This window comes from Natator depressus, chromosome 10 (assembly GCF_965152275.1).
Source record: "Natator depressus isolate rNatDep1 chromosome 10, rNatDep2.hap1, whole genome shotgun sequence".
NCBI classification, from domain to species: Eukaryota; Metazoa; Chordata; order Testudines; family Cheloniidae; genus Natator; species Natator depressus.
In genome coordinates this window covers 10,347,860-10,360,709 of record NC_134243.1, presented here as the reverse complement: position 1 = coordinate 10,360,709, position 12,850 = coordinate 10,347,860, and the positions used below count along the sequence as shown (strand labels likewise).

At 41.7% G+C, this 12,850-nt stretch overlaps 1 protein-coding gene across 1 annotated transcript in view; it reads left to right on the top strand.

Annotated features, from left to right (window-relative positions):
- SDK1 (sidekick cell adhesion molecule 1) overlaps positions 1 to 12,850 on the top strand; it is a 655,892-nt gene that overhangs the window by 476,469 nt on the left and 166,573 nt on the right. Inside the window, exon 15 of the mRNA XM_074965177.1 lies at positions 7,606 to 7,742. Coding sequence (XP_074821278.1) covers positions 7,606 to 7,742 — 137 coding nt within the window. The remainder of the gene's footprint in view (positions 1 to 7,605; positions 7,743 to 12,850) is intronic.

Genomic DNA, 12,850 nt, shown 5'->3' with positions numbered 1-12,850 from the left:
ACCCACACTTCAAACAAACGTGTCCCTACCTTGCTACAGTGGATATGGATCATTTGCTAAAATGAATAGCCAAGCAGAAGGCACAACAACAGCAACTCTTTCAACAAATGGCCAGCCAGCATCCGTGGCAACTACAGCAGCAGCTTGCACAGCAGGTGGTCACCGTACCACGGATATCCACCACACCGGAGCCTATAAGCCTCAATCCAGCAGTGGCCCCTGCCCCTGTCAGGCTTGTAGTAAAGCCTGCAGAGCTGCATCCTGCTTCTTTGCCAGTCAGCCCTGAATTGAGCCAGGTTCTTTCCTTTTCTTCCCCCTTCAGGGATGGCATTGTCTGCATGTATAGCAGCTGTAGCAGGGTGGGACTAGCTGGGCCTTTAGGCTCCCTTTATCCTTCTCTGCTGGTGTGGGATTTCTCTGCTCCACCACACTGTGTATTTCACAGTTTCATGGGAACAGGAAGGAAGTCAGGCAGAAAGCCTCCTCCTCTCTAAGGAGAAGGTTTTTGTTGTTTTCGAGCTCTCTATTGGGCTGTTACCCAGGATATAAAAATTACTGACAAATCCAAATTGGAAAAAAAACAAATACAAAACTATTTTTAACTATTCACCATCAAATGTAAACTAGCAATAATGATGGTTAATTTTTAAAAGTATGTGCTTTTTTAGACCAAGAAGACAGAGTAAGATACAAAAACTCTCCCTCAGGCATCTGTGGATTTGACCTCCATGGAGGTAAATCCAGTGTTGGCTCCAGGAATGAAATCAGAAATAAATCTGTCTGATTTGACTCTGGCCAAACTTGTAATTTCTCAATACAGCCATGATATAGGCTTTCAAGAAGGCACACTCACCTGAGTGTCTGTTCTCTGTATGGAGTACAGTAATCATTCCTGTGTTAGGAGTTTGGTGAGACAAATGGGAAAGCTCTGAACAGAAGACAGGCTCTTCATTTAATATGTTAGAAACATTTATGACGATGCCATCAAGGCAGTGTGATTTGTTAGATTTCCTACCTTGCCTTCCTAGGAAGTTGTTGGGCCATCAGCTGAGCTACCTGCTCCAGAATTAACCTCTGGCAGTTATGAGCTGACTCAATATTACAGTATTTGTTTCTAACATGTATCATCTGCAACTCTCTAACATTATTCTCTAGCCCTATCACCATGACTGCACATTCATTCTTGTTTGCATAACCCCTATTCTAATTGCTTTGTCAAAGTCCCATCGCATGACCATCACATGACCTCAGTGGCTGTCTCAACCTCAGACATGACAGTATGAGGCAGATGCAAAACTATATCACCATAGCAAGTCTTCTTGTGGAAGTTATGGAGAAAAATGACCACACCTGAGTCCTTAGCGTGAGAGGTGCATGGACTGAGCTCATGATATTTCTTATGTGAGAACTTCATATATTCCTATTTGTAACTTGGGAGAGTGAGAAAAAAAATCAGTTCTTGAATTAGACTAATGACAACTGTCCTAGGAATGTTCCATGCCCCATACATCATTGTCCCAAAAGTCTCGTTCACTTCCTTGGTTTGTTCGAGGCAGAACAGTCCTAGGTGGAAGTTCCTCTCAATCTAAAACACAGTTTAAATTATCATGCAAGCACGTGACTTTCAGTATGTTTAAGCAGCAAGGGAAAGCAATTTCTTAGAGAAGAAAAAAAGCAGCATTCTCTTTGGGGGCATGAATATTCATGACGTTGATGGGGTTTCATTTATCATTTCCTTGCACGCTTTCCTCTTCCTTTGCCACCATCTCTTATGCACAAAGTGTAAGTGTTTTATAAAGTGGGGAATTAATATTTGTTAATCTCCACTTTGGGGCATTTCAGAGAGAGCAATACATTTCCCCACTCCAATTTCTTTTTAATTTTAAATGTTCATTTCTCATCAGGTGTGTTTCTTACACACACTCTGTATCTGCCTCAGGGGGCTTAACTCTGTGCACACCATCTGTTGCTAGACAAGGTAGACCCTTAAGATTAAAGGAAATTACATTAGTGGTGCTAGGTGTATTGCATGAAAGTTACAGTTCATGGTGTTAGGGCTCTCTGTGAACAGAGTGCACCTCCCATTTCCTTCACGCTGCTAACTGATTGTCCTGCATATTAGCATTATCATTTGGTGTGAATCTGACAGAATAATCAACTCAAACCAAATCCTAAGAAAAAACATGTTTAAATTCAGTTTATGCTTAAAAAGAACATTAACTCACATATCACTACCCCAGACAAATCTCCTGGGTCTCTAGACAAGCTTGACAGTCTCCTTTTTATCTGTCAGAAAGCCATTTTAGGTCCCTGGACAAGTTTCACCACAGAACTGAGAGTGAAAAAGGATATGTCCATTTTCCTCTGTAAAATCGTTCAATACTTACCTCCCCCCACCAAAGAAAAATGCTATCCTGCAAACTCTTCCCCAATCGAATAGCTTCTTATATCCCCAAATGAACTTAAATGCAACTCTCTACATTTACAAGAAAACAGGATTAACCAATCAGTATAAATACTGACAACATCCTTAATACATTCAAATAATTGTTTATGAAGTGCTTAATAAAACACTTATTTGGGTGGAGATTGTTGCAACCCCCCCCTCCATAGCCACTGCTCCTATGCGATGCCCTGTGCTAGTGTCTTCTTCTGGAAGAGTCTGGGGCTGCAGCACATCTTGGCCCCATTCCCCACAGGGCCTTGTGATAGATGAAGGAGGGCTGTGACACTGGTGAGCAGCTACGCAACCAGCCATTTCACTCTCCTCCCTTCAGCAGGTTCCTTTGCCAGCTTAATCGCAAATGTGTTTTCTGAACCAAGGTGCACAGGTTGATCTGGGATTAGGATGGAATACAGCACAGGACCCTTAATGTGGTTTAATGTTTAATTCAAAAATAAATAACCCACCTTCTTCCTCCCACAAGAAATCTGAAATTCAGAGCATGGTTTGCAGTGCTCTGATTTAAAGATACGGTCTGCATTGGAATAGTTTGTAGGTTTATATGTGCAGGCGAAGGAGTTTGTTGTGCTTTTTAGAGAGCAGTAAATATCCAGCAGTTTAATGAATTAAGAAAATAAATGAGTCCATTTGCTAATTCAAGAATGTCAAGTACAATTATGGCTTTTTGCTCTGACTGGCATAGGTCAGCAATAATGGATGTTGAGGAAGAATTTACAGTCAGCTCTGACAGTGGGAGGAGAGGTAGATCAAATGGGTGACAACCAGCACTCCCTCTTCTTCTGCTTTCCCTGACTGAGAGAGCTTGGCCCTCAGGGACTGAGATGGCAAGAAATAGAACTCAGGTTTATAAAATATAATGACTATCCCTGTTTTGTATGCGTTGTAGATCAGCATTCAATGAATGCACCAGAATTTGGTTTCCGCACCTCATTGTACAGCCTCCATCACTTTCAGCCAATGAATCCAAATGAAGTATTTTTCGTGTTGCATGTATTTTTAGGAATTGCACTTTTTAATTGAGGTTGTGGGGTTTTTTTTTTTTAATGTTCATTTAGCATTTCCATGGAGTTTCTGCAGGCATTTTCTCTACATTTTCTGCTTAGATGCTTCCAAAATCAATTTTATATGAGGGAAAGATTCTACCAATGACAGTTAAAAGCCTTCATCCACCAGTAATCAAGCTGTTTTTTGTAGCCTAAAAATACATATGCTAATTTTGATTACTAACTCTGTTTGGATAGTGTCAATGAGTATGAAAAATTCCATGTTAAATAATGTCTCTCGTGTGTTTTACTTTGTATATGTTTTACTTCTATGCATTGCTAGGATATCCTTGTGTTTTTTAAAAAAGAAAGAAGTATTAACCAAGTTGTCTCAATTTAAAAAAAAAGTTTGAATTTGGCTTTTTCCAAAGCAAGTCACAGTTCCATTAGCTGTTGCACTGTCAACCATAGGAATCTCAGCATAAATTACATTTTAGAAACAGGACAAAACTGGATAATTCAGAGATCTATTTTATTTATTTATTTATTTTTCCAGTGGCTACTGGTACGTATACAATTATCGAACTGCACGGTCTCAATGAGTGGATGAGATGATGGTGTAGGGAGGTGGAGTTTAGATTTATTAGGAGCTGGGGAAACTTTTGGGAAAGGGAGAACCCATACGGGAAGGATGGGCTCCACCTAAACCAACATGGAACCAGACTGCTGGCACTTAAAATTAAAGAGGTCATAGAGCAGTTTTTAAACTAAGGGCTAGGGGAAAGCCAACAAGTGGGGAGGAGCACATGGTTCAGACAGAGACATTCCTTAGGGGAGGATCTATTAATGGAGATTCACTATGTTCTAGTAAGGAGGAGAGGATAGAAGATGATAAAATACAGGTAGGATCTGATGAGAAACAGTCAAATGAAAAAAATCCCATTCAATTACAGCAGACAGCTAAAAAGAGACAAGTTTTTAAAGTCCTTATATATTAATGCTAGAAGTCTAAATAGTAAGATGGTTGTACCAGAGAGCATCATATTAAATGAAGATATTTATATAATAGGCCTCACAGAAACTTGGTGGAATGAGGATAATCCATGGGACACAGTAATACCAGGGTACAAAATATATCAGAAGGACAGAACAGGTTTGCTGGTGGGGGAGTGGCACTATATGTGAAAGAAAGCATAGAAATCAAATGAAGTAAAAATTTTAAATGAATCAAGCTGTACCATAGAATCTCTATGGATAGTAATTCCATGCTCTAATAATAATATAGCAGTAAGGATGTATTACCAACCACCTGACCAGGATGGTGACAGTGACTGAAATGCTTAGAGAGATTAGAGAGACTATTAAAATAAAAGAAACTCAGTAATAATGGGGGATTTCAACTATCCTCATATTGACTGGGTACATGGTACCTCAGGACAGGATGCAGAGAAAGTTTCTTGACACCTTAAATGACTGCTTTTTGGAGAAGCTAGTCCTGGAACCCACAAGAGGAGAGGCAACTCTTGATCTAGTCCTAGGATCTGGTCCAAGAGGTGAATATAGCTGGACCACTTGGTAACAGTGACCATACGATAACTACATTTAACATCCCTGTGGTAGGGGAAACACCACAGCAGCCCAACATTGTAGCATTTCATTTCAGAAAGGGGAACTACACAAAAATGAGGAGGTTAGTTAAACAGAAATTAAAAGGTACAGTGCCAAAAGTGAAATCCCAGCAAGCCGCATGGAAACTTTTTAAAGACACCATAATAGAGGCTCAACTTAAATGTATACCCCAAAATAAAAAAAACACAGTAAGAGAATCAAAAAAGTTCCACCGTGGTTAAACAACAAAGTAAAAGAAGCAATGAGAGGCAAAAAGGCATCCTTTAAAAAGTGGAAGTTAAATCCTAGTGAGGAAAATAGAAAGGCACATAAACTCTGGCAAATGAAGTGTAAAATATAATTAGGAAGGCCAAAAAAGGATTTGAGGAACAGATAGCCAGAAACTCAAAAAGTAATAAAAAAAAAAATTAAGTACATCAGAAGCAGGAAACCTGCTAAACAACCATTGGATGATCGAGGTGCTAAAGGAGCACTCAAGGATGATAAGACCATTGGGGAGAAACTAAATGAATTCTTTGCATCAGTCTTCACGGAGGGTGACCAGATGTCCCAATTTTATAGGGACAGTCCTGATTTTTGGGTCTTTTTCTTATATAGGCTCCTATTACCCACCAACCCTGTCCTGATTTTTCACACTTGCTTCTGGTCACCCTATCTTCACAGCTGAGGATGTGAGTGAGATTTCCAAATCTGAGCCATTCTTTTTAGGTGACAAATCTCAGGAACTCTCCCAGATTAAGGTGTCATTAGAGGAGGTTTTAGAACCAATTGCAGTAATAAGTCACCAGGACCAGATGGTATTCACCCAAGAGTTCTGAAGGAACTCAAATGTGAAATTGCAGAACTATTAACTGTAGTCTGTAACCTATCGTTTAAATCAGCTTCTGTGCCAAATGACTGGAGGATAGCTGATGTGACGCCAATTTTTAAAAAGGGCTCCAGAGGTGATCCCAGCAATTACAGGCCAGTAAGCCTGACTTCAGTACCTGGCAAACTGGTTGACATTATAGTAAAGAACGAAATTGTCAGACACATAGATGAACATAATTTGTTGAGGAAAAGTAAACTTTTTTTTTAAGGGAACTCATGCCTCACCAATCTACTAGAATTCTTTGAGGGGGTCAACAAGCATGTGGACTAGGGGACTCCAATGGATATAGTGTATTTAGATTTTCAGAAATTCTTTGACAAGGTCCCTCACCAAAGGCTCTTAAGCAAAGTAAGCTGTCATGGGATAAGAGGGAAGGTTCTCTCATGGATTGCTAACTGGTTAAATGATAGGAAACAAAGGGTAGGAATAAATGGGCAGTTTTCAGAATGGAGAGGGGTAAATAGTGGTGTCCTCCAGGGGTCTGTACTAGGACCAGTCCTATTCAACATATTCATAAATGATCTGGAAAAAAAGGGTAAACAGTGAGGTGGCAAAATTTGCAGATGATACAAAACTACTCAAGATAGTTAAGTCCCAGGCAGACTGCAAAGAGCTGCAAAAGGATCTCTCAAAACTGGGTGACTGGGCAACAAAATGGCAGATGAAATTCAATGTTGATAAATGCAAAGTAACACACATTGAAAAACATAATCCCAACTATATGTATAAAATGATGGGGTCTAAATTAGCTGTTAAAACTCAAGAAAGAGATCTTGGAGCCATTGTAGATAGTTCTCTGAAAACATCCACTCAATGTGCAGCAGCAGTCAAAAAACCAAACAGATTGTTGGGAATCATTAAGAAAGGGATAGATAATAAGACAGAAAATATATCGCCTCTATATAAATTCATGATACGCCCACATCTTGAATACAGTGTGCAGATGTGGTCACCCCATCTCAAAAAAGATATACTGGACTTGGAAAAGGTTCAGAAAAGGGCAACAAAAATGATTAGGTGTATGGAACAGCTGCCATAAGAAGAAAGATTAATAAGAATGGGACTTTTCAGCTTGGAATAGAGACGATGTAGGGGGGATATGATAGAGGTCTATAAAATCATGACCAGTGTGCAGAAAGTAAATACGGAAGTGTTATTTACTCCTTCTCGTAACACAAGATCTAGGGGTCGCCAAATGAAATTAATAGGCAGCAGGTGTTTTTTCACACAACGCACAGTCAACCTGTGGATCTCTTTGCTAGAGGATGTTGTGAAGGCCAAGACTATAATAGAGTTCAAAAAAGAACTAGATAAATTCATGGAGGATAGGTCCATCAATGGCTATTAGCCAGGGTGGGCAGGGATGGTGTCCCTAACCTATTTTTGACAGAAGCGGGGAATGGGAGACAGGGAATGGATCACTTGATGATTACCTGTTCTGTTCATTCCCTCTGGGGCACCTGGCAATTGGGCACTGTCAGAAGACAGGATACTGGGCTAGATGGACCTTTGGTCTGAGCCAGTATGGCTGTTCTTATGAACAAGTCTGATGTTATATGAATGTCTAACCTTCTACAAGCATCAGGACAAATGAAATGTAGATTGATTTTCTGTGGGATTTATCCCTTCATTTTTTCTTTTCTTTTCTTTTAAAATAGTGAGCTGCCTCACTCCCCTCAGAATCTTCTGGCCATCCTGAATTCTTCATACAGCCACAGTGTGATGCTTTCCTGGGTGCGTCCCTTTGATGGAAACAGCCCGGTTCTCTACTATATAGTAGAGTTGTCTGAGAACAGTAAGTGGAGTCAATACATTGCAACCTCTTGTGTTTCTTAACTATTCAACCTTCATTTCAGGCTTCGCTTTTACCAGAGCTAGTGACAAAATCTTAGTGCTATTTGCATATCCAGAGAGAAGTATGGTCTCCGCACAGGACTGGGAACAAGAACTCCTGAGTTTTAATCTAGATAAACATCACATCAGAAAGGTTATGAAGAAAAACAGGCATGGTCTGGTGATTAAAGTAATCAGCAAACCTGGACTCCATCCCCAGCTCTGCTAGTGAATTGCTGTATGATCTCAAGCAAGTCACCTAACCTTTCTGTGCCTCAGTTCCCCATCTGTAAAATGGGGATAGTAATACTTTTTCTCTCACCCTCTGTCTGTTTTGTCTATGTATTGGAAAAGGGATTCTCTCTTGCTAGGTGTTCATATGGCTCCGAACACAATGGGGCCCCAATCTCAGATGTAGGCTCTAGACACCATGGTAATGTTAATAATTATTTTAATGGCTTACCAAAGATGCTGGAAGTGGAGGTAACGATGCACTCTGCCTTCAAGACTCCCATCCTTAATGCACATACAGTTTCACATGTTACCTCCTGCTTTCCCTCGTCTGCTATTTTAACGCCCTTCCTCTAAGTTGGCAATTGAGGCTAGTGCCTAGAAGGATACCTATCTTCATAGGTTGCAAAGCTGGCCATTCTGAACTGTCACTCCTCACAATTCCCTCAGGCTGCCACTTCATGGCACTTTGTTTGCAGTGTTATCCAGGGACATAGCTAATGCCACTTTAGAATTTGACTGAGGGTTGAGGTGTACAAAGGGCAGTTATTTTGCTCCTCTTTCCCGTTTTGGGGGATCAGTCACCTTAGCGAGACTCTCTTGTCTCTACTACCCTGAGAAGTGGAAATGCAGGCCCCAAAAATGGATTTCCCATGGCAAAGCAAAAAGCACTGTTTTTGTACCATCTGAAAGTTAGCTACTGTAAATCTAAAGGTAAATAGTGATTATTTCAGATCATCTCGTGAATAGCACCTTGTTTTGCTACATGGAGAACCTGGGGTTGGGATCATTCTTAAGACTCACTTTTAGGCTGGAGGGTATGGATCTTCAGACTTAAAGGTTCCAGAATTGATTATTTTAACATCAACCAGGCAGAGTGCTTTGAAGTGCTACTCATAGCCATTGTCATGGAAGCAACCCTTGAAAAGATTCTTGATGGGTGATTCCTAGCCTATTTAGTATGGAGCCCCTTAGAACACTCTGGAACAATGTGCAGGTGCAATGTGATGCTTGCTGGAGGCACTGCTAATTAGGTGGTCAGCCTCCTTCACCAGCTGAAGTTTCTTAGTGGCCTTCAGGTGTAACCTTGCAGTATTCCAGTCTGGTGGTCTGAAAGGCACCACACAGTAATTCACCTTACAAAATATGTAAGAAGTTCAACAAACGTCTGAGAGAGTTCTACAGAAGTCATGTGAATAATACCTCAGAACTCCACAGGGTCCTCTTAACTCTTACACAGAGTGAGATAGCTCCAATAATTTTTATCTGAAGGCATTTTAATCTACCACTGAGTGAATCTCATCACAAATCATAGATGTGTGTACTTGAGTAAGATGGATAACTGCACAAAAAACCCCCCAAAAACCCAAACCACTTGCGTTCTATGAACGGAGTACCTTCTCTTCAAGTGAGAATTGTTTCTCTTCCAGGGCCACTCTATACTATACTGTACTTTGAGTTTTCACTGTTTGTTTTATCTACATTGCTTTCATGTTCTCTCACTTCATAATCACTTGTTTACACAGGGCAGAGGGGGCTCTGAGTTCCTGAATGTCCGTGCCCTTGTTTCAGTCCTCTCCTTTTATGTATTAATACTCATTTGCTATAGATTCCAAAAGGACCATAAGCAATGTCAGCAGTGAGTTTGGTTTGTATCATTGATTTTAATTAGTGCACAGCTTCACGGTTTCCATCTTTTTTTTTTTTAATCTTGAAATGTATTGATTGAGAGTTATTTTCATCTGATGAGTATATGGTTTAGCCTTAGTTGGCAGCTACCGATTTCCTACTTGAGGTAAGCTTGGCACCGTGTCTCTCCTTTCTTTTTTCAGCAGTGTTCCTGATCAATGCTGAAGTGTGATACGATACTGTTGACATAGCTTTGTCTCATACATTTTTGTAAACAAATTCTCCCTTTGTTTTTCATAGACAATTTTCTTTACATTTTTTTTCTGCCTGTTCTTTTTGGGCCACAGTTGCCTTTTCATATACACAAAATATTGGGGATTTTTTGCATATGCCCTCCATGACCTCATTTGCTTGTATCTGTAGCTCTTTTACTGTCAGCAGCAGTGCAATATGTTAGGTATCCTATTCCCCATTTGTTGTTATATAGATGAAGACTGGTGGGGTTATTACTTTTCAGTTCCCAGTGATGAACAGAAATCTTCTTTCTGGATTCTGTGCAATTTTAATACACGGATTTCATTTTACAGTGTTATAGTTGCCAATATGTGTTCTGGATTTTGTTGATTTTTCTTTTGACTGTTGTGGTTTGAATAAATTTCCAATAGCTTTAACATCCATTGCACATTTTAAAGTACATATAGTGAGTGAATACATAATAAAGGTATCTGTTATAGAAAACTAGCTGAAGAAGGCTCAAAATAATGAGTGAAAATTTCAGGGGACTAATAACTAGCTTCACTGAAGAATGGCATATCGCTCCACCTGGCATGGATTAAAGCTCTTTTCCATTGGTATCGGTGCAGTAAAGAGATGTAAACAACTGATTTTAATTGAGGGGGGGGGGGAAATAGCAGCAGAATGTATAGATGGATTGCAGAAAAAGCATCTGATTCCATTCACCTTGTTCACCTAATCTTTAAAATGAAGTATATGTACCTGGCAGGATACAGCAGTTTTCAGACTGTAATTAGTCACAATAGACCACCACCATGGGTGATTTTTGAGTCATAGGGCTTCAAAAATGTTGGATTTGGGGAAAATGGGTAGTTTGATTCATAAAATACATTTTCTGGGAAACAGTCCTTAAGCATTCAAACTATATGCATATGAGAGTAAGAACCCACATTCACAATAGACATTCCAAACAAGTGATTGCGTGGCTTACTGTGGATTTGTACTGGCATCATTCTGTATGCCTTCATAAGATGGTTAGCCACTGCTTTGGTGTACCTAGGAATTCTGTGTTGTATATATCTTTGAAGAGTTAGAGGTTCATTCATGTTATTGCCAGGGTGTCAATGTTTCTGGGGTTAATCAAAAGTTACTTCTACTTGGTAGCTATCTGAGCAAGCATTTATGGAGCTTTGTTGGATGCAACTTAGGTGAAAGCCTGTTTCTCTTTTACTGTATTCTTGGATATTTGTGCCTTGAGATATAATAGGATAACTCAGAGCCACTTGATAATGAGGTAAGGACCACATTAAATCCTTGCTCCTAAAAAAAAATATGCACACGCTTAACATTAAGTCTGTGTATAGTTCTACTAACTCAGTAGATTTACTCAAATGATTAAAGATAAGTAGTTGCATAAGCCTTTGCAGGATCAGGATTTAAATATATATGTCTTGAAGGCTATTTGTTAGGACCATGACTTATTTCTACATAAGGCTTAGAGGATGGTGGTCCATAAGGCCTTAGAGCAGGGGTGGGCAAACTAGGGCCTGTGGGCTGGATCTGGCCTGCCAGTCATTTTAAGCTGGCCCTTGAGCTCCCGCTGGGGAGTGGGCCTGGTGCTTGCCCTGTTCCCATGGTCCAGCCGTGGTGCAGGGTCAGGGGCTGCTCCACACGGCTCCTGGAAGCCACGGCATGGCCCCGCTCCGGCGCTCCAGCTGTGGTGCAGGGTCTGCTCCACATGGTGCCCGGAAGCAGCAGAACGGCCCCCCCTCTGGTGCTTCAGCCAGGGAGCAGGGTTGGGAGCTGCTCCACATGGCTCCTGGAAGCAGCGGCATGGCCCCCCTCCGGTTCCTACACAGACCAATGGCCCTGCTCCAATGGCCCCCTCTGGCGCTCCAATGGCCCCCTCTGGCACTCCAATGGGAGCTCTAGGGGCAGTGCCTGCAGACAGGGCAGCATGCAGAGCTGCCTGGCTGCGCCTCTGCGTAGGAGCCAGAGAAGGGACATGCCACTGCTTCTGGGAGCTGCTTGAAGTAAGTGCCGCCCAAGCGCCCCCCTGCATCCCAACCCCCTGATCCCAGCCCAGAGCACCCGCCTACACCCCAAACTCCTCATCCCCCGCCCCACCCCAGAGCCTGCACCCCCATCTGGAGCCTGCACCCCTTCCCCCACCCCAACCCCCTATCCCAGCCCTTATCCCCCTCCCACCCTCCAAACCCCTCGGTCCTAGCCCAGAGCACCCTCCTACACCCCAAACTCCTCATCCTCAGCCCCACCCTGGAACTCTCACTCCCCCAGCCCAGGGCCCCCTCCTGCACCCTGAACACCTCATTTCTGGCCCCACCCCAGAGCCCACACCCCCAACCAGAGTCCTCATCCCCTCCTGCACCCCAACCCCAATTTTGTGAGCATTCATGGCCCGCCATACAATTTCTATTCCCAGATGTGGCCCTTGGGCCAAAAAGTTTGCCCACCCCTGCCTTAGAGGGTGGTGGTCTCAGACCCAAGTGAAATCCCTAAAATTACATTTGAATAATAGATCCTAGTGGATTCCTGCAGGCTGGTGGAAGCCTTGAACTTGAATCTTTCACATTCTCAAATTGTTATGAACACAGATGTATTTGGGGAGACAAGAGAAACTTTAGTACTTTCCAGTAGTCCAGGCTATACAATAGCATCTTGAAAAGGGGAGGCATCTGAAATATAGTCCAGAGCTATGGAAATCAGCTTTCTGCTAAGAAAACAATAGTTCTGTATCAACAAGCAGGAAGGAATAGGACATCCATCTTGAGTCTTTTAACTCAGTTGATATCCCCTAAGAACAGCAGGCAGACTTCAAATGTGTAGAAGAAATTCCTCTTGGTAAGTCACTTGTCTTAGGAAGGAATGTCACTGGTGTCAAATAAGTGCCTCCAAAACAGAAATTCTTTGACAATCAAAACAGAAGCTCTTGACAGGTCAAGAAATCAAATGGTA